Below are 24,633 nucleotides of genomic sequence, written 5' to 3'. Positions count from 1 at the left end.
ATGACTCTCTCACTGTACCCTGACTTCACACTGCAGGTGCAGGAAGCGAGAAAGCAATTCCTGCCGAGGAAGAAACAGCTAAGACCACTGCAACTAGATTACAGAATGCTATACCCAGCCAAACTGAGAGTAGATGTAGATGGAAAGACAATATTCTTCACTGACCATAAGAAATTGAAACAATTTGTGAACCGTAAGCTAGCAGATAAAAGAAACGCAGCAGGGGCAGAACCGGCGAACGATTAATCAAAGAGCTGCTTTTAGTCGTAAAGTTCCACTGTAGAAATTTGTTCAGAACACTATCATTGTGTAAAATGCGTACACTATAGACGTAAATTACTGCCATGTGGTTATCGCCCATAATGTGTAGTCTTGAAATCTTCAGGGACTGGAGGTAAATCATGCGTATCTTACATGCTGGACGCGACGTGCCTCGAGATGTAGGGATGGTCCGACAGACATATATTTTGGTAGCCAATATAACAAAACTGTTGTTAAGGCGAAGCAACATCCGCCTTCATGTGTGTTCCACTTATAGTAAAGTTGGGGTTAGGATCTAGAGGGGCAGTTTGCGGGAGGATTTTGAAAGTTACATACAGATGGGCAGGTTGGGGTTTGGCCTATTGTGGATGGGGGGTGGGTGGGAGGGAAGAAGTTGCAGTAACAATATGGTTGAAATGTTGCATTAGACAAAGCAGACACAATGTAGATGGGTACTATGCACAATCAGACTTAGAAAATCAACTTAGAGAATAGATGACTCCAGAGCGTACAACTACTGACACACAAAAGGGACAACATAGACTGAGGTTGATCACCTGGAATGTGAGGGGACTTAATGATAGACGCAAAACCCGGGTGGGGGTGGCATATTTACTCCGACACAAGGTCGATATTGCAGTATTGCAAGAGACACATTTGGCCTCAGATAGCCCCATGCTCACCCCGCGCAGAATGGGAGGGCAGTTCTTGGCTGCAGGTTACACAACTCACTCTAGGGGCGTCCTGCTGTGGGCCTCCCGCACATCTGCCATTGAGTTCGAGAGTGCAGAGATTGACCCCGGGGGGAGATATGTTGTGGCAAAATGCAAAGGCAGGGCTTTCACCTTTATACTGATAGGAATATATGGGCCGAACTTCGACGACCCCCAGTTTTATAGAGATCTTGCAACGCGAACAATGAAATGGAGAGACTTTCCACAACTTTGGTGTGGAGACTTTAATTGTACACTGTCTCCTATATTAGATAGATCGGGAGGTAAGACCAGGGGCCCGGCTTCTGCAGCACGCACAATACTAGACATAATGGTGGTCTTGGGTCTGGCAGATTTGTGGAGAGATAGGCACCCCGAAAAGGGAGGTTACACGCATTACTCATCAGCACATGACCTGTATACACGCATAGATCTCTGGCTAGTCTCCCACAATTTATCACATAGAGTGACACCCGAAGAGCCCTGGCCTCGACCTTATTCGGATCATTCACCGGTTCCGATATTACTGACAGTGGGTCATGTTCCACAGCCACCGTTCTCCTGGAGATTACCACCATACTCGCTAACAGACTCCTTGTTTAGGAAGGAACTGACCAATGCAATCAAATTATTTTTCCAACTAAACAAGGGATCAGTTGCCCGAGTGGCAACAATCTGGTAGACATTCAAGATGTACATAAGAGGGATTACCATGTCCAAACATGCGGGGGTACTCCGATCGATACGTGGGCGACTACAATTACTCGAAGGGGAGCTATCCCAGTTAGAACAAGAACATTGTGACACTGCAGATACACGTACATTGGGTCATCTACGCGCAAAGTTGCTAAAATTTCAAGAGACAGCCCTGTCGGAAGTGCGACATATGGGGAAGTATGCTGTGGCCCGAGCGTACGGGAAGGGGGACAGACCTGGCAAGGTCCTAACAAATTTAATCCGCCCCAGTCGTAGCACCAATCTAATTAACAAAACGGCAGCAGCAGATGGTAGCATTCTCACGGACCCTGAGGATGTAGCGGCTAGGTTCAGAGAATATTACTAAACACTTTACACTACAAGAGGAAGTCCTGAACCTGACGCTATAAAAGAATATCTCACTCACATAGAATTACCGAAATGTTCGGAGAGCGACAGAGGCTTTTGGTGCACCATTTATGCTGGGCGAGATAGCAAAAGCGCTGGGAAGCATGGCTGAAGGTAAAGCCCCAGGCCCTGATGGCCTGACTGTGTACTTCTACAAAACATACCAAACACTAATACTCCCACACCTAAAAGAGGTGTTTGAGGAGATGGCTGCAGATGGTTACATGCCCCCATCGATGCGGGAAGCCATGATAATCACACTGCTTAAACCAGGGAAACCACAAGAACAATGCTCCTGCTACAGGCCACTATCCCTGTTAAATGTAGATGTCAAAATATACGAGAAAATCTTAGCAGAATGTCTAGCCAAGGTGCTGCCCCTACTAGTAAAACCTGAACAGGCAGGATTTGTCCCTGGCCGTAATCTAACCATGAACCTACGTACATTATTCGGCACTATACAAAACATTAATCCCGATTTACAGGCAGTGGCGGTATTTCTGGACGTGGAAAAAGCGTTCGACTCAGTGGAGTGGGACTTCTTATGGGCGACACTGCAACGGTTCGGAATAGGAGTCACTTTTTTACATTTGACAACCACATTGTACAGGGAACCCCGGGCCAGGGTCCGAGTGAACGGGGTGGTGACAGAGGTATTGGACATCACCAGGGGCACTAGACAGGGATGCCCACTTTCTCCCCTATTGTATGCGTTGGCGGCGGAGCCTCTGGCCTGTGCCCTGAGGGAATATCATAGCCATCGTGGTCTTAATTTCAAACATTACAAAGTAGTAATATCGTCATACGCAGACAATACATTGCTGTATATCAAAGATCCAAAACATAATGCTGTGCCGATGCCCCAAGAAATAGTGCGATATGGGGCACTCTCTAGCCTTAAAGTCAATTTCGGTAAATCGTTGATATTTCCATTAACTCCCTCCACGGTACAAACGGAGGTGGGTTTCCCGCTAAAATGGGAGATCGGGTCAGTTAGGTATTTAGGTATCAAGGTGCACACCGACCCCAACATTATTGTGAGGGAGATTTATGACACAGCGATAACTAAACTGGCTACAGATGTTGAGAAATGGATACGACTCCATCTGTCCTTGCTTGGTCGGGTAGCGTTGATGGAAATGGTGGTGTTGCCACGCTTTCTCTTCCTGTTCCAGAATATTCCGATGGTGCTACCTAAGAAATATTTCGCCACATTGAGATCACTCCTAATAAAACTGGCCTGGGCAGACAAACAGGCCGAGTGCAATGGTGTGTGCTAACCTTGCCATATGAGCTCAGCGGACTGGGAGCCCCGGATTTGGAAACCTATAGCGTAGCGGCCCCAGCTGCTGTAGCGCAGATCTGGCTCCATGGTCCAGAGAATACCCCATTTCTTACTATAGAAAGAGAGCTGGCGTCGCCCGCCCCGTTGCAGGGAAGACCATACCAGACCCCGAGCAGGCAATATAAAAAATGTGCCTCTCTGGACTCAGTAGCAAAGGCATGGCAAGAGATTATGGACAAACTGAAATTGGCTTTGCTATACTCCCCATACGTACCAGTATATTGCTATGCTTGGTTTCCACTCTGGCGTGACAGTAAACTGATATCCGCCCTAAGTGAACTAGGTATTAACACACTAGGGGACTTATTTGAAAACAGCAGAATGAAAAGTTGGGAAACAGTGTTGAATGAGACTGTTGAGACTACTCCCCTGCACCGGTTCCAGTATCACAGAGTACGTCATGCACTGGCTCAGCTATTGGGTGAAGACATGCAAGAACCCCCCGAGCTCGCATCGCTCTCTGTGATCCTTCAGGGGAGTTGTACGAGACGATTGGTGTCCCGCCTATACGCTTCGATACAGGAATCAAGAACTTAAGAGCTCTCAAAGGCTCGGGTGTAGTGGCAAAGAGATCTGGGGGTACAGATCACAGGCAAGACACGTTCTGTCTCTCTAAATGGCAGACATAGACTTATCCACTTTAAGTTTCTCAACAGAATATATTACACCCCACTCCAACTACACAGATATGGTTTGCATGAAAATTCGAACTGCCCTAGATGTGGAATGGAGCAAGCCGACTTTCTACATATGGCATGGGCGTATGTAAAAACACACATTTTTTGGAAAGCGTTATTCAAAGAACTAGAGGCTATAATTGGGGAACCAATAGACGCTGGACCACTCTTAGCACTAGTGGGGTGGAATAACCACTTACCAAAATCGACTCGCAAATTGGGGGCTATGGGCCTGTTGCTGGCTAAGCGTAGGATCGCCATGCGATGGGACCGTGGGCCGATCCCTACAGTAGATGAATGGCATAGAGATATGACTTATTGTAACACGCAAACAGACAATTACAGTGAACTACTCCCTCCTACAAATAAACCAGCAAAATTTTGGGACATCTACAAACAATACCTTATAGGGAAAGAAACAGAAGAACCAGAGGGTGATATAACTTATTGATAAACAAAGCATGGTTACTGCTATGTGTCCAATTGTTTATATACTGTATGGAAAAAATCTGGAAAATGAAAATACTCACTAGAAATTACGCAATATGATAGTTATATTGTGCGAGTCAGCAAATGTATGATCTTATTGTACTGCTTCACATGTTTGTATAAAAGCATAAATAAAAGGTTAAAAAAAAAACATGGGCTACTGTGCAACATGGCATAAAGACAAAAATGCTGACACGGTCAACGCTGGCCGCGTCCTTGCTTTTATTTATTTTTTATTTTTAAAAACTTTTTTACTTTAAACCATGTTGTACAGCAGCCAATGCTGCTTTGCAACATGCTTAAAAACATTGATAAAGCCAGTAAATCTCACATTGGCAAAACCTATTGACTTTGACAGTGCTTGTTCTTAATCAGTGACTCTGTGACTGTTGCTACAATTGCTAACAAAATCAGTCTTTAGCGTTTGCAAAGACTTTACATTACGGTGAAGAGCAGCTAGAAGCCTCTATTGACTCCTCACTGTCTGTGATTGTCACCTACAATCATCCTTGAGGCTGCATCTGTTACTAAGAATTTGTCATTCTTCACATTCCATTTCTCTAAGTATAGGTTGAGGAAAAGTAGGGAAAATGGGGACACGCGCTCACGCACGCTTCTAGTGTTTGATCATTTCCAGAAACAACTGTACACCCTGCTTAATGTTCTCGTTACCTCCTTCTTACATCTAACATTTCTCACTCTTTTGTTAACTCAGAAGTTGTAATCTAGTATGTGGCATTTCACGCCCTGTTTTAGAAATACTTTATCCAGAGATTTACCTTTGGAGAGGTAAAAACACATATGCATTAAAAAAAGTTTTGAAGTAGAGTTTCCGGTCATGTATTTTTGTTTTAAGTTAGTTTTTTACTAAATTTCTAAGGGACCTACAGTTTCCCAAATTCGTAACACAGTTTCTTAGAAGACAAAGGGCCTGATTACAACCTTGGCGGAGAGGGTTAATCCGTCCCAAATGTGACGGATATCTCACCCGCCGTGTTACGAGTTCCATAGGATATAAAGGACTCGTAATACGGCGGGCGGGATATCTGTCACATTTGGGACGGATTAACCCTCTCCACCAAAGTTGTAATCAGGCCCAAAGTTTTTACCATAGGTAAACAATAGTGTAAATATTTTAACCATTACGCTTGTATTTTTTTAAAACATACAGGGTCCCTTAAATAGTTCTTTAATGGGTTTTAAAGGACTCAGTATAGAGGGGTCTTTTGGCTTTAGAATTTGATCTATACTGATTTCAGTTTCTTGAGATTGTGTGCATTTGTGAGTAGTTTGATTGCAATTGAAGGGTCAATCCATGTACCCTCAAATTTCCTTCCCCTTACTCCCTGCAAAAGGAACAAAATAAATAAGTAAGAAACACTTGGACCTTAGTTGCTCACATAGCAAAATAGTTGCAAAATGTTGCTAGAATTAATTACAAAATACTTCCTCCTGAATTGAGTTGTATAGAAGCAGTAAGCAGTCTGAGGCATTATTAATTAATATTCAGCTTTGTGTATAATTGCTACTATTGATGTTTTATGCAGAACAGGATTGAAGTCAAAACAAAACCATTGCATTTGGGTGATAGTCCACACCATGGTTACTTGTGCAACTTAAATAGTTACTAGGCCGAATGCTGCTTGTACTGTTATACTCTTTTACTCTCAATAGAACACATTCCATAGTGAAAGGACCATGTATGTCTAAAAGTAATCTAAGAGTGTGTTATATATATTCATCCCTCAATAACCATCTCAAGCAACCTGCATCTTATTCAGCTGTGTGCCACTGTCAAATCTGATGAGTGCTAGTGGTTGATCAGTGAGTCAAACTATGTGTTTTGTAATTGAGGCTTTTACAGTCATCCCATATGTCTATATTTGTGGGCAATGGTGAATGTTTTGTTATTGCATATTAAGTCAGTCTTTTGTTTCAGTGTTCATCCACCCAGTTGTCGTTCTATCTTTTGTTTCATCCCTGTGGTTTACGTTCCATTGGGCATATAGTTTTTCTGTGTACTGTTTGATGTACTCTCTGTAAAGAATGTTTTGTTAAAGATTATCAGAAACTAAACACACTCACTGTGGTAAATATAGTGCATAGACTAGCTCTTTTCCAAGATCTCATTGGCTTAAGCAGCATCCATTGTGAGCACACAAAGGAACTCGCATGGAATTCTGGGAGATGGTTCTTGCTGAGTGTTCCATAAAGCTCTGAGCTAGTTCACATAAGTCTAGCGCACCTCCATGAGGGCGGTGTCTGACTATTGTCCACCCTTGTCTGGACCTTCTTTGAAGTGATCTGCAAGGCCTCCTGTCATTTCCCATTGATATTGTCTGCTAAAGGAGTCAGTAAGCAGTGATGACAGACTAGAGCTGATGATATTCTGTACAATGATGGTGACATGGGGTGAGTGCTAACCTTGAGCATAGATGTTGTTGTTACCTGTTTACTATTTAACCTTTGCAAATATTACAAGAGTGTTTTAAAGTAGAAATGGTGCTGCTGAAGTCAGGGGAACCACAGAGAAAACAAAATTGTTTAGGGCTTGGTTTCATTAGTTATATGAATCTCAATGATATGCCTTGAGATTGACATGCTCCGTGCTGGGTGAGCCCAGAAGCACCTAAGATCTCCTTTGTGGGATTGTCCTTCTCCTCATTGTTGGATTTTAAAATATGTGCAGCAATACACTCCTTGTCAATTGTACCTTTTTAGGAAAATCTTTAATGCAATCGCTCATTGGATTTATTATGTGGTTTTGTGTATTATCTAGTTAAGCCATTTGGGAGTGTTTTACAACTTTGAACACTACAAGGCATTGTCATCATCTGGTGGCGCTCAGCAGACTTAGTGAAATTATATGTTGCTGTGTTTATTTCCCTAAAGAAGGGGCTGTAGGAAGTTGTCCTGGTGTGTGGTGAGCACCTTTGGTGTTATCACCCTATGCCAGGTATCCCCTATTAGTGTCTAGGAAGCCAGGCTCTCTAGAGGTAGCTGTGGATGAGCAGTCAAGGCTTATCTAGGATACATGCAAAGCTCATGCAATACCACTTATAGTCACAAAGCACTTACACGCTTGAAAGAACCACACAGTGGTACAAAAATTAAGGTACTTTATTTTAGTGACACAAATACTAGAATACTATATAGGCAATACTCTAGTAACTGGTGAGTAAGCACACTATTATATACAGCTTAGTTGTCAGAAATAGAGCACAGAAAGTAATAGAAAAAGGTGCAATAACAATAGACAGTAGTGACCCTAGGGGGAGCCCAAACCATATACAAAAAAATGGAATGCGAATGATGGACCGCCATCCAGGTAAGTGGACTCTCTAGAGGGGAGCTGGTGGGACTAAGAACTCCAAAAGGTAAGTACCGGAATGCCCTCAACGACCAGGAGAGAAGAGGTAAGTACGTGTTTTTTTCCAAACCCACAAAGAAACATTTTGAAAGGACTTGCAAGACCAAAGCAAGACTGCAAGAATCATAAGATGGATCCAGGCAGAAGAGGACCTGCAAATGAAGGGGACCAAGTCTAATTCCAGTTGGAGTGTCTGGTTGAGGCAGGAGCCACTACCCACCCTTCTGGAGATGCAGGACCAGGTTGCTGGTGAAGACCAGGAGGTGGCTGTGCAGCAAAGGAGCATAGGAAGAGTTCCAGAAGTAATGCAATCGATGTCCTACATTGGAAGAAGAGTTGCAGTCCGTCAGTGGTGTGGAAAAACCACCAGCAAGCCTTGGCAAAGACAAAAATTGCAAAAGAGGATTTGCAGAGCTGCCGGGGACCCGGAAGGTCTTAGGAGACTCAATTAAAGGAGGGGGGTCCCAGGCGTCCTCCAGCAGTCGGGAGAGCAAGAAGTCGTTGATGTAGCCCCGACGGGCAGCTCACAGGCAAGCAGGCACAGGAGTTGCAGCAAGGCACACTGAGCACACCTGGAAAGGAGTCCCACGTCACTGGAGCAGCAAGCAGGAGACCACACATTGTGGGGAAGAGTGCTGGAGGCCGGGGCTACACAGAGACTGAATATCCCTTGGAGGAAGAGCCAACAAGCCTTGGTAGCTGCAAGTGTTGCGGTGCACAGGTCCGCTGTACAGTTTACTGGCAAAAGTGTATTAGCGAAGCGCTCAACTTCTGCCCAGCGAGATCACGCTCTGAAAACAGAGAACAAGTAGTCCACAACCCCAGCGACCCTTGCATGTTTTCTGTACTTGGTCGCTGTGCTCGAGGAGGACTAACCACGGAAAAGGCATGACTTATGCGTGCCTTACACTAATAAAAAGAAGCAGATTCTAACAGGCAAGCCAACTTGCCAATGAAAGACACTGACTTGACGTCGATGGGGCTCCGAGCCCTTTTCTAATACCTTAAGCGTCTCGCTAGCGCATGCGACGCAGGCTCGACTCTAAAAATTGAAGTCTATACAATGTACAACAGTGTTTGATATAATCGAGAAAAAATGCTGTGAAGCATAGGGTAGTAATGTGTACTATTGTAAAAATGTCAAAACCCTTTTTCTGGGCATGGGATACTCCATCACAGACTTGACGGATATCCCGTCCGCTATTTTACAAATTCCAATATGTCCTATGGTACTTGTAAAACGGCGGGCGGGATATTCGTCACGTTTGTGAAGTAGTATCCCATCCGCATGGTCGTAATCGGGGCCTTTGTTTGATGTCTGCTTGGCCGCTAATACCTCTTGTAACCTCATTGCCTAGGTGGCCCTTTTCAGCAATCTCTGTATCGCTCTGCTGAGGAAAGCCAGCCAGTATCTTGGTTTCTACAAGACTTGGGGTAACATTCTATACCATGAATACCAACCTAGCAGTTAGCCTAAGAGATCACTGTGATTGGAGCACTGCTTGCCCACAGGGGTGTAGCAAAAAAAAGAATTAGAATCAGAAACACCTGCTAGGGTTTACTTTCCTTAAATCTGGTTGCAAAGAACAAAGCAACACACTTAAGCTTTATAACAATCTAAATACAGGCATTAATTGCAAAAAGCACATTTTGAATGAGATCATTCTTTGTATTACTTTACACTTGAATCAAGAGTGAACTGTTAATTTCTTATGGTTCCTGGCTGACTTTCTTTATCCTGATAAAGCAGTGTCGCGAATACTGAACCCCCGAATGACCATAACAGCTACTATTTGTCAATTATCTGTTAGTAATTGGCTTACGGAACTTGGGTCACAACGGCAAGCTGGAAGGCAATGATTAATATATTGTAAATTGGACATCGTGAATATTTAGGAAACAACGTTTGTTCGATTCTTCCGAGACTAAAGGGTGTATTTTATTTAAAGCACCTGCATGAGCAGAAATGAATGGCTTTGAGAGAAAAAGTGTGCATGTTATATGGTTTGAAGAAAAATGATAATTGGTGATGATGAAGTTTTATATTCTTGGTACTAGGTAGTTCTAGTTAGGACCATGTTTCCATAGAAAAAGCAATTTTTGACTTGCCTATATCTTTGGCACCGTTCAACGAATCTTCGTGAAATTTTCCAGAAAAAAAGTGCCCTGGTGATTCTTGTTGTACATGGAAAGTTTCGTGGTGATCTTGGGGGGAGGGTGTCAAAAAGTAAAAAAAAGTTGTTTTTTCTATGTTAATTCCCATAAGGCCTTTGAACAAGGCTACAGCTCGAACCACTGGACAGAATTACACCAAATTTGGCAGAAAGCTAGGTTTCAGTACACAGAATATGCTTTCACTTATTTGGTGGTCCAGCACTTTAGGAGATATTTAAGGGAAAGCAAACGTGTATATCTGAGGTCGCAACAACTTTGCGAATATTAAGAGCTCGTGTACGGCAAATACATAGCTCTAATTGGCTGCCAATACTTCAAACGGGAAGTGTTGGCGGCCATCTTGGGACTCGGTCTCAGCTGAGTACCACAAACAAGTTAAAAAAAAGGGCCTGGTTAGAGTCACCCTGACCCCTTACCTCTGGCATCCTAAAAAAATAGCTGCGATTTCACGACATCGCAAATTCGCAGAATTTTTTTTATTTTTTTAAAGTGCTTCTTTTTTAGAAGCCCCTAGGTGGGCCACGTCCTGGGGACATTCATAATTTGGAAGCGCCCCCGGGACACTTGTTAAAATGGATGCAGGGGGGCGCACCCATCAACCCTGTGACCTTCTAGGGAACTTGTTAAAATAATACAGGAGAGAGCGCGTGTCTCCCCCACAGCCCCGGGTACCACCACCTCCCCAGGGCACTTTTAAAATTGAGTGCAGGGAGGCCATGAGGCCCCCTGAGCCCTGGGAATGACCACCTTCCTGTGGCTATTCGTTGGAGGGGGTCTGCATGTCCCCCTGAAGGAGTCAATGATGCCCCTGAGGACCGCCACCCCCCAGGGCTGGCTCCTGCTAAGTCCTGGGGTGCCCTCCCTGGGACATAGTTGTTTGCAGTGGTTTGGCTGCAGCTTTACAGCTGCCACCAAGTCACAGCAAACACTGTGCTTGCAGCGAGGGATAGCTGTCAAACAGCTCTCCTTCATTGCGAGCAGGGGTTTCCTCTGCATCCCTGCTTGAAAAGATGTAGACAGAGTGACAGAGGAAACAAATGCTCCCACAGAGCTTTAGCAGCTCCCTCTCTGTGATAGCAGTGTTGGCTCCCTCAGGAGGCGGGAGCCAGCTGGGACTGTGGGGGCCTTCAGGCTTCCTCCACAGACCCCAGCACTGTACATGGCTGCAGCCCGGGGCGATGCTGCCTCCCACCCAAAATAAAAATAATTAGGCCATGTCCTTGGGGGACGAGGTCCCCGAGGCCAAGGTCGGCCTGGAGAGGTGTTTGCGTGGTCCCCCTGCCCCCAAAAAGAAAAATGTAGGCCAGGCATCGGGGGATGGGGTCCCTGGGCCTGAGATGGGCCTGGGGATGGGGTCCGCAAAGCACCCCTCCCCCCAAAAAAGTAAATATGTAGGCCAGACTCCAGGGGATGGGATCCCCGAGGCCAATATCGGGGAGGGGACCTTGCGGGGTTGCGTTGGTATGGGGGTTGGCCTCAGGGACTGGCTGCATGCCAGACCCAGCGGCCAACCCCCGCTGCTCACGGCCGTGCGTGGCGGTGGTTGGATTAACATATAGTAATGAAAATTACTTTACATTAAAAAAACAAAGAAATTCACTGAAAAAGCTAAATGTTACAGGGACGTTGTAGTTAAGAAATAGAATTAAAAAAACCTTAGAAATTAACTAAAAAAAACAAAGGTTACAGGGGCGTTATAGCTGAGTTCCTAATGTAACTATAACTCGCGCCCTTGCCATGCACTGCTAATTACCCCAGATATTACAACAATCATAACCACTTCTATAACATCCTTAAAACTATAAATGAAAGATCAGCAGTCACATTATTAAAGAAAGAGCTGTGCATGGAGTTGGCACGAGTTATTGTTACTTGAAAGAACTCTAACTATATCTGCTGAACTTCTGTGGCTGTGTACGAGTAAATTAACAGCCTAACTATAATGTCCCTGTAACCTTTGATTTTTAAGTGTGTGTATATATATATGTATGTATATATATATATATTCATTCCTGTAGGTATAGTAGATTTTTATAATTAGTTAGACTTCACTGTGATTGATCCCAAGATCTCCTGGTATCAAAATGAGTAGCTAAGCTGTCAATAAATCTCCTCCTTAGGCAGTCATCAAGCAGTCTTGTAATGTAGAACTCAGTTAGGCTAAGCATCCGTGAATGTTGCTTGTCTATTCTCTAGATTCGTTTGATTTTAATCACGTCCCACTGTCTTTAATGTCACAATGCCCTTGTATCCAGGAATTGCCTAATATTGTCATTTTTACTTCCTTTTAGATAATACAATGGAGATGAAGCAGGCTAGGCAGCGAAAGGACAACCGGCGTCCAGACATGGAAATATACAAACCTGGACTCTCCCGCCTGAGAAACAAACAAAACCTGATTAAACTAGAAACTTCCAGAAGCCAGGGGAATTGTACTGAGGAATCCAGGAATGATGTTGTCTTCAGCCAAACTGCAGAGAACGAGTCTCCTCAGCAGAATGGCCTCCAGTGTGAAAGTGGTGAGACAGAGGGATTATCTGGACCATCATGCAAAGAAGATTCATCCAACCCAGTTGACCTACACTCTAAGTTCAGCAAAAGATCGAAGAAGCCTGACAAGCAGATTTTTCAGCCTAGCAGGCGTATGCAGGTGAATGAGCCCTCAACGGAGTCTGCTGATGAGGAACTCGCCAAGAGCACTGGCAAGCTGAGAATCACACAGGAGTCATTGACAGAGACAAATCGTGTTGTAGGCAGCAAAAATGCACTCACTCAGCTAAGTGAAAGTATTCAGCCTCTATTGGTTGAAAAGGCAAAGAAATGTGGAAAGGGCAGTGATGACATGAGGCCTGGAAAACTAACACTGGATGAGAAAGAGTGTGGGCCTACCAAGCGTTACTCCCACTCAGACAAGCGCCGGACCCGGCATAGATTTTGCAGTACCAGCTCTGCTGGTAGCAGCAACAGCAGTGGTGAGGGAGTAGTGCAACCTGATGGTAGCAGAAGACGACAAGACCGGGGGAAGGTGAGCCGAGAGAGGACCCGTCCCAAAAAACAGGTATCTACCTCCTCCACTGACTCACTGGATGAGGACCGATTGCACTCAGCCGAATCACCTGGCAAAGAGGCACATGAGTCAGACTGGAGCTTGGGCCAGAGAGCAGACAGCGAGAGGAGAACTTCTGGCAAAGAGAACCGAGGCAGTCACCAAGGGTCATTCCAAGGCAGGACCTCGAACACCCACCTTCCTGTGAGCCTTGGTTCTCGAGAGGACAAGGGGAGGAAAAAGGAACCAAAGATTCTCCAACGATCAGCTCCTGGTAGCAGAAGAACTGAAGGGAAAGACCCTAATGCAAATTCCCGAGGGAGAGGCCGAGGAATCCTTGTCCTCCCTGCTAACACCAGCGTAACTACAAGAGGCTCTCCTGAATCTAGCAATTCTGAGCTGAAGCTTTTATTTGGTATAAGTGGTAACAGCAAAGGTATTAGAGGAAGAGGTCGTGCCAGTGGAAATCGCCGCCTCTGGGACCCAAACAACCCAGAGCAAAAACCTGCACTAAAGAAACAGACCTCACAGTTGCACTTTTTAGACACTGATGATGAGGCCCCTCCCTCTTCACAGGGAGATTCACTCTCAGCTTATGCGCGACCTGCTCAAGCTTCATACTATAAGTTTCAGAATTCTGACAACCCTTACTATTACCCCAGGCCAGGCATCCCAGGCTCTCAATACCCCTATGCTGGGTACTCCATGCCGTACTCTGGGGACCTCCATAACGGTGTGTACCCCAGTTCGTGTTATCCAGGGTACACAGCCTCTTCTGAACATTACCTGCCTGCTTCCTTTGCTGGCAGCCATTTAAGCCCTGAGGAGATGGAACAGCAGGTTCGGACTCTGCAGCAGCAAGAGTTGCGGCAACTACTGCGTGTGGCAGACAATCAGGAGGTACAGCTAAGCAACCTGCTATCTAGGGATCGAATCAGCCCAGAGGGTCTGGAAAAGATGACTCTGCTCAGGTAGGAAGCAAAGTATCAAAGTACTGATTATCAAAATATTTTTTTTTATTGTTTTCAGCAGTAGCTATAGTAACTACTTACATACATCAACAAGACAACAAAACAAACAGTAGGAAGGCAATAACAAACCATCACAAAAGGATATAAAAAAGTACACAGTTAATACGAGCCTACTGTGGGGGGCAGTTATAAAATTTATGAAAAACATACATCAAAATAGCAAGATAAACTCAAATACTGTTAACAATCACCTGGCATATAAGGGCTTGCCACAGTCTCAGACCTATTTTTTAGTCTCTTCATCAAGATCCAGGCACCCCCACTGATCTCGTAGATCAATGGGACGTATGTTCTAAGACAAAGTGCAAGTTCATCATTACAGGTTGTAATTGAAAATTGTTTAAAAGGGAGCAACATCCACTTGCTACACAGATGTTTAGTTTTAGTACAAAATAATAAGAAAGGCAATCGAGATTTACACCCCCAGACTCAGAGTTCATTAACTGATGCATTTGATGTAAATTTCGACCTGTATATTCTAAATGGAAGAACCCCCAAACCAAATTTGTGATAATAAAGTGAGGCCTACCTCTGGAAAAAAACATATTGATGCATAGCTGTATTTCTAGCCATTCCATACATTTAATTGGCAGCCATGCATGAATGTTCTCCATGAGCAATAAATGCTTTCATCTTTTGCTCATGAATAGGCAGCCTTAACTTTAAAAATAGCATTGGAAGTTACAGTGGCTTGGTTAGTCAAAAAATAGCTTAATCCCAATTCTTTCAAACTGTATTTGAAATAAAGTGCCCATGCATTACTTGAAAGTTTTATAAGCTCAACCATTTTTACGAGGGCCTTCAAATAGGTTCTTCTGTGACGATGTCTAATCAAACAAATCCAATACAACACAGGCGCAAGTCCAATAATATCCGATTTGGGACGAATTCCAAGCTCCAAATATAATTGAATTAACGGGGTCCCAGTCGCAATCTTCAAGATGTTAAAAAGTTATTCTCTGCTACTTGAAGCCATTTACAACTGCTGTATTCCCATAGTTCGGAACAATAACTAGCAGATGCCACCACTTTCTCTTTGTAAACATCTAAAATTATTCTCAGGGAACTACTTCCAATTTAGTTTTTGAGCCGAAGGATGGCATTTGTTTGTTTCAACATAGCTACAGCCTTGTCAATTTAGTCGTTCCAATTCAGTTTGTAATTGAAACATTTACCAAAGTAATCATAGGACCTAACAGATTCCACACATTGACCTCCAACCATTGGGAATCTCTTGACAAGATATGATGGGTGCATTACCATATTTTTCATTTTTCATTAATTCATTTGGAGGTTCTTCTTTATACAATAGTTCTAAAAACGCGATAGTGACTTGAGAATTTCCTTTTGAGTCCTCAATAAAATAACTGCATAGTTGGCAACTTAAAAGATAACTATCTTTTTGTGCATAATTTCGGCACATCCGGTTACTCCTTCTCTAGGAAGCCTGGACATCATTCAGAAAAAGAGAGAGAAAAAGGGGGGGGGGGGGGGGGAGGGGGCAAGTACACAATCCTGACGAACACCAGAAGGGATGGAAAATTATTTTCTGCACTTCCCTGCAGCCCCATAACTAACATCAATTGAATTGCTGGATAGAACGCTTGAATTAAGCTCAGTCACTGGTGATCACTCGTGGCAGCATCCCAATTCAGCGTTTTCCCACCATGCCACCTCAGTTAGATCCAGCCATATGCAAATCAGCCTTGACCCTGCTCCACTGGCCTGAATAGCCATACCAGGTCCTTTCTGAACTGAAACCCAATCAGAGATCACCCTTATTACGGGCTCATCAGCCAAATATACCTTGATTCCAGTGGCATAGTGAGAACGTGACCCACTTTTGGGCATACCTGTCACACTTAGGGCATCAAAAAACAAAGCAATAGATAAAATGCTTGAATTAATCTCGGGCTCTGGTGATTGCTCGAGCTGCATTCCAATCCATTGTTTTTTGCCCACCATGCCACTTCAGTTTGGACTCAGCAATATGCAAATAAGTCTTGACCCTGCTGCAGTGGAAATAGTCCAGCCCGAACTGCCAGGCCAGATCCTCCCTGAGCTGGAACACAAGCAATTCAGGGCCAGTTTTACCATTATTATGGGCTTATCAGCCAGGTATAGCTTGATTACAGTGGCACAGTGTGCACAGGACCCACATCTGGGCATACCCCTCACACTTACGGCATCAAAAAACAAAATGAAGGAAGTAATGCTACTGAATTAATTTCAACTGCTGTAGGATCACTGAAACCAAGCTATACCCGGCTGATGAGCCCATAACTAGGGCGAAACCGGTCCTGGGTTGCTTGTTTTCTCCAAACTGGAAAAGGTATCAGTGGTCTTAAGACATCAACCGATCACTGAAGCTGGTATTGTGTGTTCACCTGATCTGTCTTTCTCTCTGCCACAAATGCTTGTTAGACTTCTCACATCTGTAAGACTGAACCTGATCAAGGAGTTCAAACTGAGTAGTACCTTATTGTCTACTGAAAAAACTGACGTGATTACCAGACATGCTGCAACCCTAAATATATAGAAGTGTTGTCAGGTTGCTTGTAGTGGGCACATTTAAGTGTTTTCAGTTGTACATAACACTGCTTAAAATTGTAGACGACGTGTCTTCTATAATTTAAATGCTCAACAAATACACACTAACAAAATGGATGTGATTTTCATTTTAGCCTGGTGTCCAGTTTAGGAGCCATTTTCACTCTTTTTTTTTTTCTTTTCTAACGGTCTCAAAGTTTGCTAGATTTAGATGGAGCTCAAATAGTGTAAATTAATTTGTTCAATTTACTGTTATTCAAAAATTCGGGGGAAGTGGACCCAGTCCACACCAATAAGGTTGTTGGGAAATGAAAGCTGCCAGTGTAGCTCCAGAGGGGTGCAAGTTCCATATTCTCACATTAGATGTAGTGTGTGTGGATGGTCGTATACATGATGTAGAAGAAGTGACTCCATCCTGCCTCATCATTTGGTGCCTTGTGAGAGGAGTGTAACACTTGGCCTTCATGACAACAGTAGTGCCTTTCAGAAAGTCTTGCCTTCCTAAAATGATTACACCTGGAGGAGCAAGGGATTATTAAGAAACACATTCTGCTCTCTTCTTGGTTGTATTTTAGAACCACACATGCATTTACCACACATGCCTGAACAATGTAGTCCGAACCACGAGTGTGTCTTTACAGCACATTCCTTTACCGCGCAAGTCGTTAAAACAATTGCCTTAGGGAAAGTGCTGGACTTTGATATAGTATAATTTACTATACCACCTCCAGTCTGGCAACTGTAGGGAAAACATTGGAATTAAACTCCAACATCAGTCCAACAACGCTTTCCTTAAGGCAAGTCATTGTAATGACTTGTGTGGTAAAGGAATGCGTTATAAAGACGCATTTGTGGTTCGGACCACGTTGTTAAGGCACAGCATTGTTCGAGCTGCGTTGTAAAGGGTGTTTCCTGGTGACAGGTGATGCTTGTGTGCATGCAGTGGCAGAAGTGATCCTGTGTGAATGGAAGGAAGAAGTGTGCCTGAGTAAGTGCAGGCTGAAAGGTGAGCTCATATGAGGGTCAGGTGAGAGGTGTGCGAGTATCAGGTGAGAGGTGTGCAAGTGTCAGTTGAGAGGTGTGTGAGTGCCTGGAGGGTGGTGTGCCTGGTTGAGTGCAGGTGGAGTGGTCTTCTGTGAGAGCAGAGACCCAAGTGAGTGCATGGTGAACAATGTGCCCATGGGAGAGCAAGGTGAGGGGGGAGTCCGTGTGCATGCAGGGTGGGAGGTTTGAATGCTTAATGACTGCATGCGAGTGCAGGATGAAAGGAAGAGGTGAACCATGTAAGTGCAGGGTTGAGAGTTATGCCCATTTCACTGGAGGGTGAGCAGTGTTCCTGTGTAAGTCCGGGGGCAGGAGTGTGACTGAGTGCAGCAGGAGTGGTGAGCCTGTGTGAGAGCAAGGTGAGATGTGTGAATGCAGGGCAATAGGTTCACCTGTGGGAGAGCATAGTAAGCAGCATGCATAGTTAAAAGTGTGCCATGGTGAAAGGCATGTCCATATGAATGTCTAGTGAAAGGTGTCCCTGTTTGAGTGCAGGATTTGATGTGTGCAGGGTGAGAACAGAGTCTATGTGAGTGCCAGGGGAAGGCGTAACTAGGTCAATGCAGGGTGAGAGATAAGCTGGTGTATATGGTGAGCATTATGCTTGTTTGACTACTAGGTGCGAGTTGTGCCTATGAGAAGAGGGTGAGTGGTGAGGCTGCATGAGTGCAGTTTGAGTAGTAGGCTCATGTGATTACAGAGTGAATGATTTGCCTGTCTGAGTGAGATGAAGGGAAACACCCTTCACAACATGGCTTGAACCATGCTGTGCCTTAACAACGCGGTCCAAACCACAAATGCGTCTTTACCATACATTCCTTTACCACGCAAGTGGTGACAACGACTTGCCTTAAGAAAAGTATTGTTGGACTTTAATTCCCACGTTTTCCTACTGTTGAAGGACTGGCGTTCAATAGTACATGATACTGTCCCAAATTCAATTGCTTTCCCTAAGGCAAATCGTTGTATCAACTTGCATGGTAAAGGAATGTATTGTAAAGATGCATTAATGGTACGGACTGCGTTGTAAAGGCATGGGTGGTAAATGTATGCGTGGTTCCAACATACAGCCCTCTCACCTTGCATTTGCACCTCTCAAACTGCTCTCACAAAGACACCACTGCTCACATGCAACCACCTTTCTCGACTTTATAAATCAAATCATAAATCATTAACATTTATAAAGCGCGCTACTCACCCGTGTGGGTCTCAAGGCGCTAGTGGGAAGGGGGGGTTACTGCTGCTCGAAAAGCCAGGTTTTGAGGAGTCTCCGGAATGCGGAGTGGTCCTGGGTGGTCCTGAGGCTGGTGGGGAAGGTGTTCCAGGTCTTGGTTGCCAGGAAGGAGAAGGACCTCCCACCCGCCGTGGAGCGGCAGATGCGATGGACGGCAGCGAGCGCGAGGCCAGAGGAACGGAGGAGACGGGTGGGGGTGTAGAAGCTGAGGCGCCGGTTGAGGTATTCCGGTCCCTTGTTGTGGAGGGCTTTGTGTGCGTGGGTGAGAAGTCGGAAGGTGATCCTTTTGCTGACTGGGAGCCAATGCAGGTGTCTCAGGTGTGCGGAGATGTGGCTGTAGCGGGGTACGTCGAGGATGAGGCGGGCCGAGGCGTTTTGAATACGTTGCAGGCGTTTTTGGAGTTTAGCGGTGGTCCCAGCATAGAGGGTGTTGCCGTAGTCCAGGCGGCTCGTGACGAGGGCGTGGGTCACGGTTTTTCTAGTGTAGGCGGGGATCCAGCGGAAGATCATGCGGAGGGTGAGGAAGCAGGCCGAGGACACGGTGTTGACTTGCTTGGTCATGGTGAGAAGAGGGTCCAAGATGAAGCCGAGGTTGCGGGCGTGGTCTGAGGGGGTCGGTGCGGTGCCAAGGGCCGTGGGCCACCAGGAGTCGTCCCAAGCGGACGGGCTGTTGCCGAGGATGAGGACTTCCGTTTTGTCAGAGTTCAGCTTTAGGCGGCTGAGCCTCATCCAATCTGCGACGTCCTTCATGCCCTCTTGTAGGTTGGTCTTGGCGCTGGCGGGGTCCTTAGTGAGGGAGAGTATAAGTTGGGTGTCGTCGGCGTAGGAGGTGATGATGATGTCGTGCTTGCGTACGATGTCCCTAGCGGAAGAAAAGGCATTTGGAGAGTGCTATCTCATTTAGTTGATGATGGTTTGAAATTCCACATGTTGCCATGGTCCTGAGCGGCTGGATTTGCTGTAAGGAAAATAAAGTTTTAAAACACAATGAATGGGCTTTCTTTAAGCATTGCCGCTTCTTAAGCATTTTCCGAGCAAATGCCTACTATGACTCACGTGTCAATCACTCAAATGAAACAAATTGATAATAGTTTGACTGGCCATGATTTAGCTAGTATTTTGTTGACAGTAATATGAGCATCTGTGGTCCTAGAGGCATCATATTTTGCTACTGAACTTGCATTTCTTGAATTTCTCAGCAACGCCATATGTCACACACACACAAAAACATTTAAATCAAAGTTCATGAGAGCTGCCATGATCTTGGATTTTCTGTACCATCCCAAGAGGAAGAGGGCAACCATTTGTGTGGACAAACATGCGCATGATAGTAAGATCAATGGAAAAGCTGCCCTGTGCACTTCGAGCAGAAATGTTACTTAGAGTACAGAGATCCAAGAAAGAAACAAAAGATTTGGAGCAAACAGAGCCATGGGAACAGCTACGATGTGTTCCATAAATACTTCCAGTTGTTGTCAATGGCCTGTAGTTTTGTGTAGGAACAACAGCCCAGACCAGTAACTCCCACTGTTTCCAGCATGAAGAGGTAACAATTAAGTTGCGTTCTCAGCAGACAGGACAGAGAGGAGGCAATTTGCAGGTGTCAACAAGTCTGATTGCCTCTCTGCTGAAGTTAGATCATGTGAGGCGCACAGTAGGTGTGGATGGGCTTGTAATTAGGAGTCGTAGTGGGCAGGCAAAAGGGGCTTTAGAAATGTTGAGTGATTGAGCACCTATGTTTCCTTAGAGCACCCGCTCTCAAGTGTGCACCTCCCTTCAGCATGTCAGTGCTGGTGACTGGTCGATACTATGGGGCCTCTTACTCAATTGGCACCTAAGGCTTCCCCATGTCAGCCATCAGGAGGTTGCAGGAGAAGCTGCTAATGGTGATCGGCTCCCAAACAGCTAGGTGACACAAGACTATGCACTTGTTAAGTGGGGGATAGAGGTAACAGACTTAAGGAGAACCTATTCGTTGAATAAGAGGAGGAGCGTACCTCACAGCTCAATTTCCTAGCACATTTTACCAACCAACGACATTACGCAGATTCCACAATTCTGATGGATACAACTACCTGTGGATTCCTTACCTTATGAATTCCTCACCTTATGAATTCTCCCAATGCGCCAGCATTTGACGGAAATGTTTTCTTCCCAGCTCTCAACGTCGACATCACAATTGCCCGACTCCCACGCGACTCCGTCTGACGTCATTGTGGCAATAAGAGGTCCTCGTCGGCGTACTGACGTCAATTCCCTTTTTTCTGTGCCTTCGAAGCATAACGGTTTTACCATTGGTGTCGCCTGGAAGACCTTCGACACCGGTGACATCACCTGCGAGACCAATGGTACCGATGACATCGCCCCATACTCATTCGACGCCGGTGAAGCGGGCCCATGTATCCTCGGCATTGATGGATTCGGTTCCGGCATCAAATGGATCCGTAGGGCTGGGTATGTCTCCTGGTCCACTTCAGCTGAGATCTTCGACGTCGGTGAATTCCATGTCGGTGCCGAGAATAGAGGCCAGGTTAAGGTCAAGGAGAAAGGCTTTCAGACTTTTAGAGGAGCGAGAGTATCAGAGGCAAATCCTGGAGGAAGAAGAAATTGCTGAGCCCCTGGGAGACTATCAGGGTTTGGACTCGGCAAGTGGACTAGATACTTCCCCTGAGTGGGATCTAGCCTCTCCTGGGGAATTTACAGAGGAGGCAGCCTCTTTTCATTCTGTGGTAAGGAAGGCGGCAGATTTTCTGGACCTCCCACTACCATCTGCAGAGGTCAAGCCTAATATCTTGACTGAGGTCCTCCATCCTGCTTCAGCTGCTGCGGAGCCACTTCTGCCTTTTAATGATGCTCCTACGGAGCCTATTCCGGAAGTTTGGAAGAAGCCTGTGACTTTGTCGGCTGTTAGCAGATCGGTTGCAAGGAGGTATAGAGTGGCTCCGTGGGACCCGGGTTTCCTGTCGAAACATCCGACTCCGGAGAGTTTGGTGGTACAGGCTTCATGCTGGTCTCATTCGGCTCCTGGTTCCTTCCCTGGCACGCCTTCAGACAGGGAATCCAAGAGGATGGAGCAGTCTGCCAAAAAGACCTTTTCTTCCAATGCGACTTGTGTTTTGGGCAGATACATACATGCTCTGATAGACGCGGCCAAGGGTGTGCTGCTGGATCTGCCTTTGGAGATGCAGGGACTCCTCTGTCGGATGCTCAGGCTGCTGCTACACAAGTTATTCAGTCGGTTATGGACACTACAGACTCTGTGGCCAGAGCGATAGGCACTTCCATTATCACCAGATGTGATGCTATTAATTGTGTTTGACCAAGGACTTTGTGTTTCAACACTGCGCCTATTAGTTGCTCAATGTTCACCAGTAGCACATTACATGTTGTGTTCAGTTTAGCTGCCTATTGGCTTTAACATGGAGCTAGCCATTACATTCTGTATTCAGTTTAGCTGCCTATTGGCTTTGACATGACATTAGACAGTAGATTTGATATTTAGGTTAGCTGCCTATTGGATTTAACATGGGGTTAGACATTGCGGATGAGCTGTGCTTTTCCAAGCTGTGTTTTTCCACAAGATGGACCAAGCTGTTTTCTTCACACCAGACCTTAGCTGATAAGAACACTTAGATTTTGTGTTTACCTCGCAATCCAGTCTGAGAACGAGTGAGCTCGGGAGAATTGGCCACTCTCCAAGTTTCTTCGGTTCTCACACTGAGTCTGCTTTTAAGGATGACTCTGGAATAGAGCAGGGGTAGATTGAATCTGCTTGACTTCAGACAGGAACGGAGACGTCAGTTGCCTGTCTCCCATTTGGGTAGAAAATCTCTTTCTCGCAGTTGACCGGAGTCATCAACTTGCAGACCCCAGAAAGATGAAGCTGAATATAGGCTCTACAGCCTTGCCCCTACGGTGATGAATTTGGACTTTTATGCTTTGCTTTGAAGTTATGCTATAATATAATCACATATATTTGCTGTGTACATTGCAACTGAGAAGTACTTTGATATATTTTGCTTTCATTGTTGCGACTACTTTTGAACGTGTGCTTCCAATCTACTAATTTCGTCTCTCAGGAACCTTGTGGTGAACAATAAATGTGTTCTTTAAACTTAGAAGTGCATTCCAGAGAGGTTCTGTAAGCTCGGTTATGAGATAAGAGCAGGAAAGCAGAAGACATGCGTGGTTGAGGACTTCTGGGTTCTCAACGGATGTGCAGGCGACCCTCTTTGACCTGCCCTTTGATGGGGACAAATTGTTTGGGGCTAAAGCTGACTGCATTAGAATGCTTTAAAGAGAGTATGGCTACTGCCAAGTCCTTGGGCCTGCAGGCTTCCACTGCCACCCCATTCAGATCCTTTAGGAGGTTTAGGGGGTTCGGACGAGGAGCTTCCTTTCGTGGGAGACCCCAACCGACAGGCCAGCAACCTTTAAGTCTGCCCTATAGATCCTATAGAGGGCAGGCTAGAGTTAGAACGAGAGGGGCCACCCAGCAGCACCCTGCCTCTTCCTCCGGCGGGGTGCAGCAAGGAAAGCAGCCTTAGTTCTCCACCCATTACGTTTCATGTTTCTCCTGTAGGGGGGAGTGTATTTCATTTTCTCCGCAGGTGGGAGTTAATCACATCGGACTCCTGGGTCCTCAGTATTGTGGGGAAAGGTTATGCCCTTCCTTTTCGAGAGTTTCCCCCTCCTATCCCTCCCCACCCATCCTTTAGCACAGAAGATCATCTCCTGTTGTTACAGCAGGAAGTTCTAGTCCTTTTATCAAAAGGTGCAGTGGAGTTGGTTCCAGAGCAGGAAAGGGGTCAGGGTTGTTATTCAAGATATTTCCGGATCCCCAAGAAGGATGGTCGTTTGAGGCCTATCCTGGACCTGAGGGTTTTGAATTGGTTCCTCAAACAGGAGAAATTCAAAATGTTGACCCTAGCGCTGGTGCTTCAGGCGTTGAACAAAGAGGATTGGATGGTTTTGGTCGACTTGCAGGATGCTTACTTTCATATCCCTATTCTCAAGTTGCACAAGAAGTATCTCCCATTTGTGGTGGGGTCGCAACACTACCAGTTTGCGGTCCTTCCGTTTGTTCTTACTTCCGCACCTAGAGTCTTCACGAAGGTGATGGCGGTAGTTGCAGCAAGTCCCAGGAGGAAGGGAATAGCGGTATTCCCTTACCTGGATGATTGGTTGATCCAAGCCAAGTCTCCAGAGCTCGTGTTGCATCATCTGCGGGTGACAACCCAGTTGTTGTTCGATCTGGGTTTTTTGATAAACGTGCCAAAATCTCACCTGGAGCCCTCTCAACGCCTCCTGTTCAAAGGGGCAGTACTGGACACAACGTTGGATCGGGCCTTTCCTCCGCCTCAGTGGATTCAGGGCATTCAGGCATTGATTCCAATGTTTTGAAATGGAGTGGTTGTTCCAGTCCTCAGGGTCCTATGTCTGCTCGGTCTGTTCGCTTCTTGCATTCTGTTGGTCACTCATGCACGCTGGCATATGAGGGCTCTTCAGTGGTGCCTCTGCAGGCAGTGGTTTCATCACAAAGGGGATCTCGAGGAGTCGGTAACAATCTCCAGAGACACTGCAGCGGACCTGCA

At 45.5% G+C, this 24,633-nt stretch overlaps 1 protein-coding gene across 2 annotated transcripts in view; it reads left to right on the top strand.

Annotated features, from left to right (window-relative positions):
* Positions 1–24,633, top strand: part of SMG6 (SMG6 nonsense mediated mRNA decay factor) — an 890,340-nt gene that overhangs the window by 28,725 nt on the left and 836,982 nt on the right. For both annotated transcript variants that reach the window (XM_069226152.1, XM_069226151.1), the window contains exon 2: positions 12,426–14,151. In XM_069226152.1, the coding sequence (XP_069082253.1) occupies positions 12,434–14,151 (1,718 nt within the window). In that variant the 5' untranslated portion in view covers positions 12,426–12,433. The remainder of the gene's footprint in view (positions 1–12,425; positions 14,152–24,633) is intronic.

Source organism: Pleurodeles waltl, chromosome 3_1 (genome assembly GCF_031143425.1).
Source record: "Pleurodeles waltl isolate 20211129_DDA chromosome 3_1, aPleWal1.hap1.20221129, whole genome shotgun sequence".
Taxonomy (NCBI): Eukaryota; Metazoa; Chordata; class Amphibia; order Caudata; family Salamandridae; genus Pleurodeles; species Pleurodeles waltl.
The sequence above is the reverse complement of the archived record's forward strand: the minus strand, read 5'-3'. Positions and strand labels throughout refer to the sequence as shown.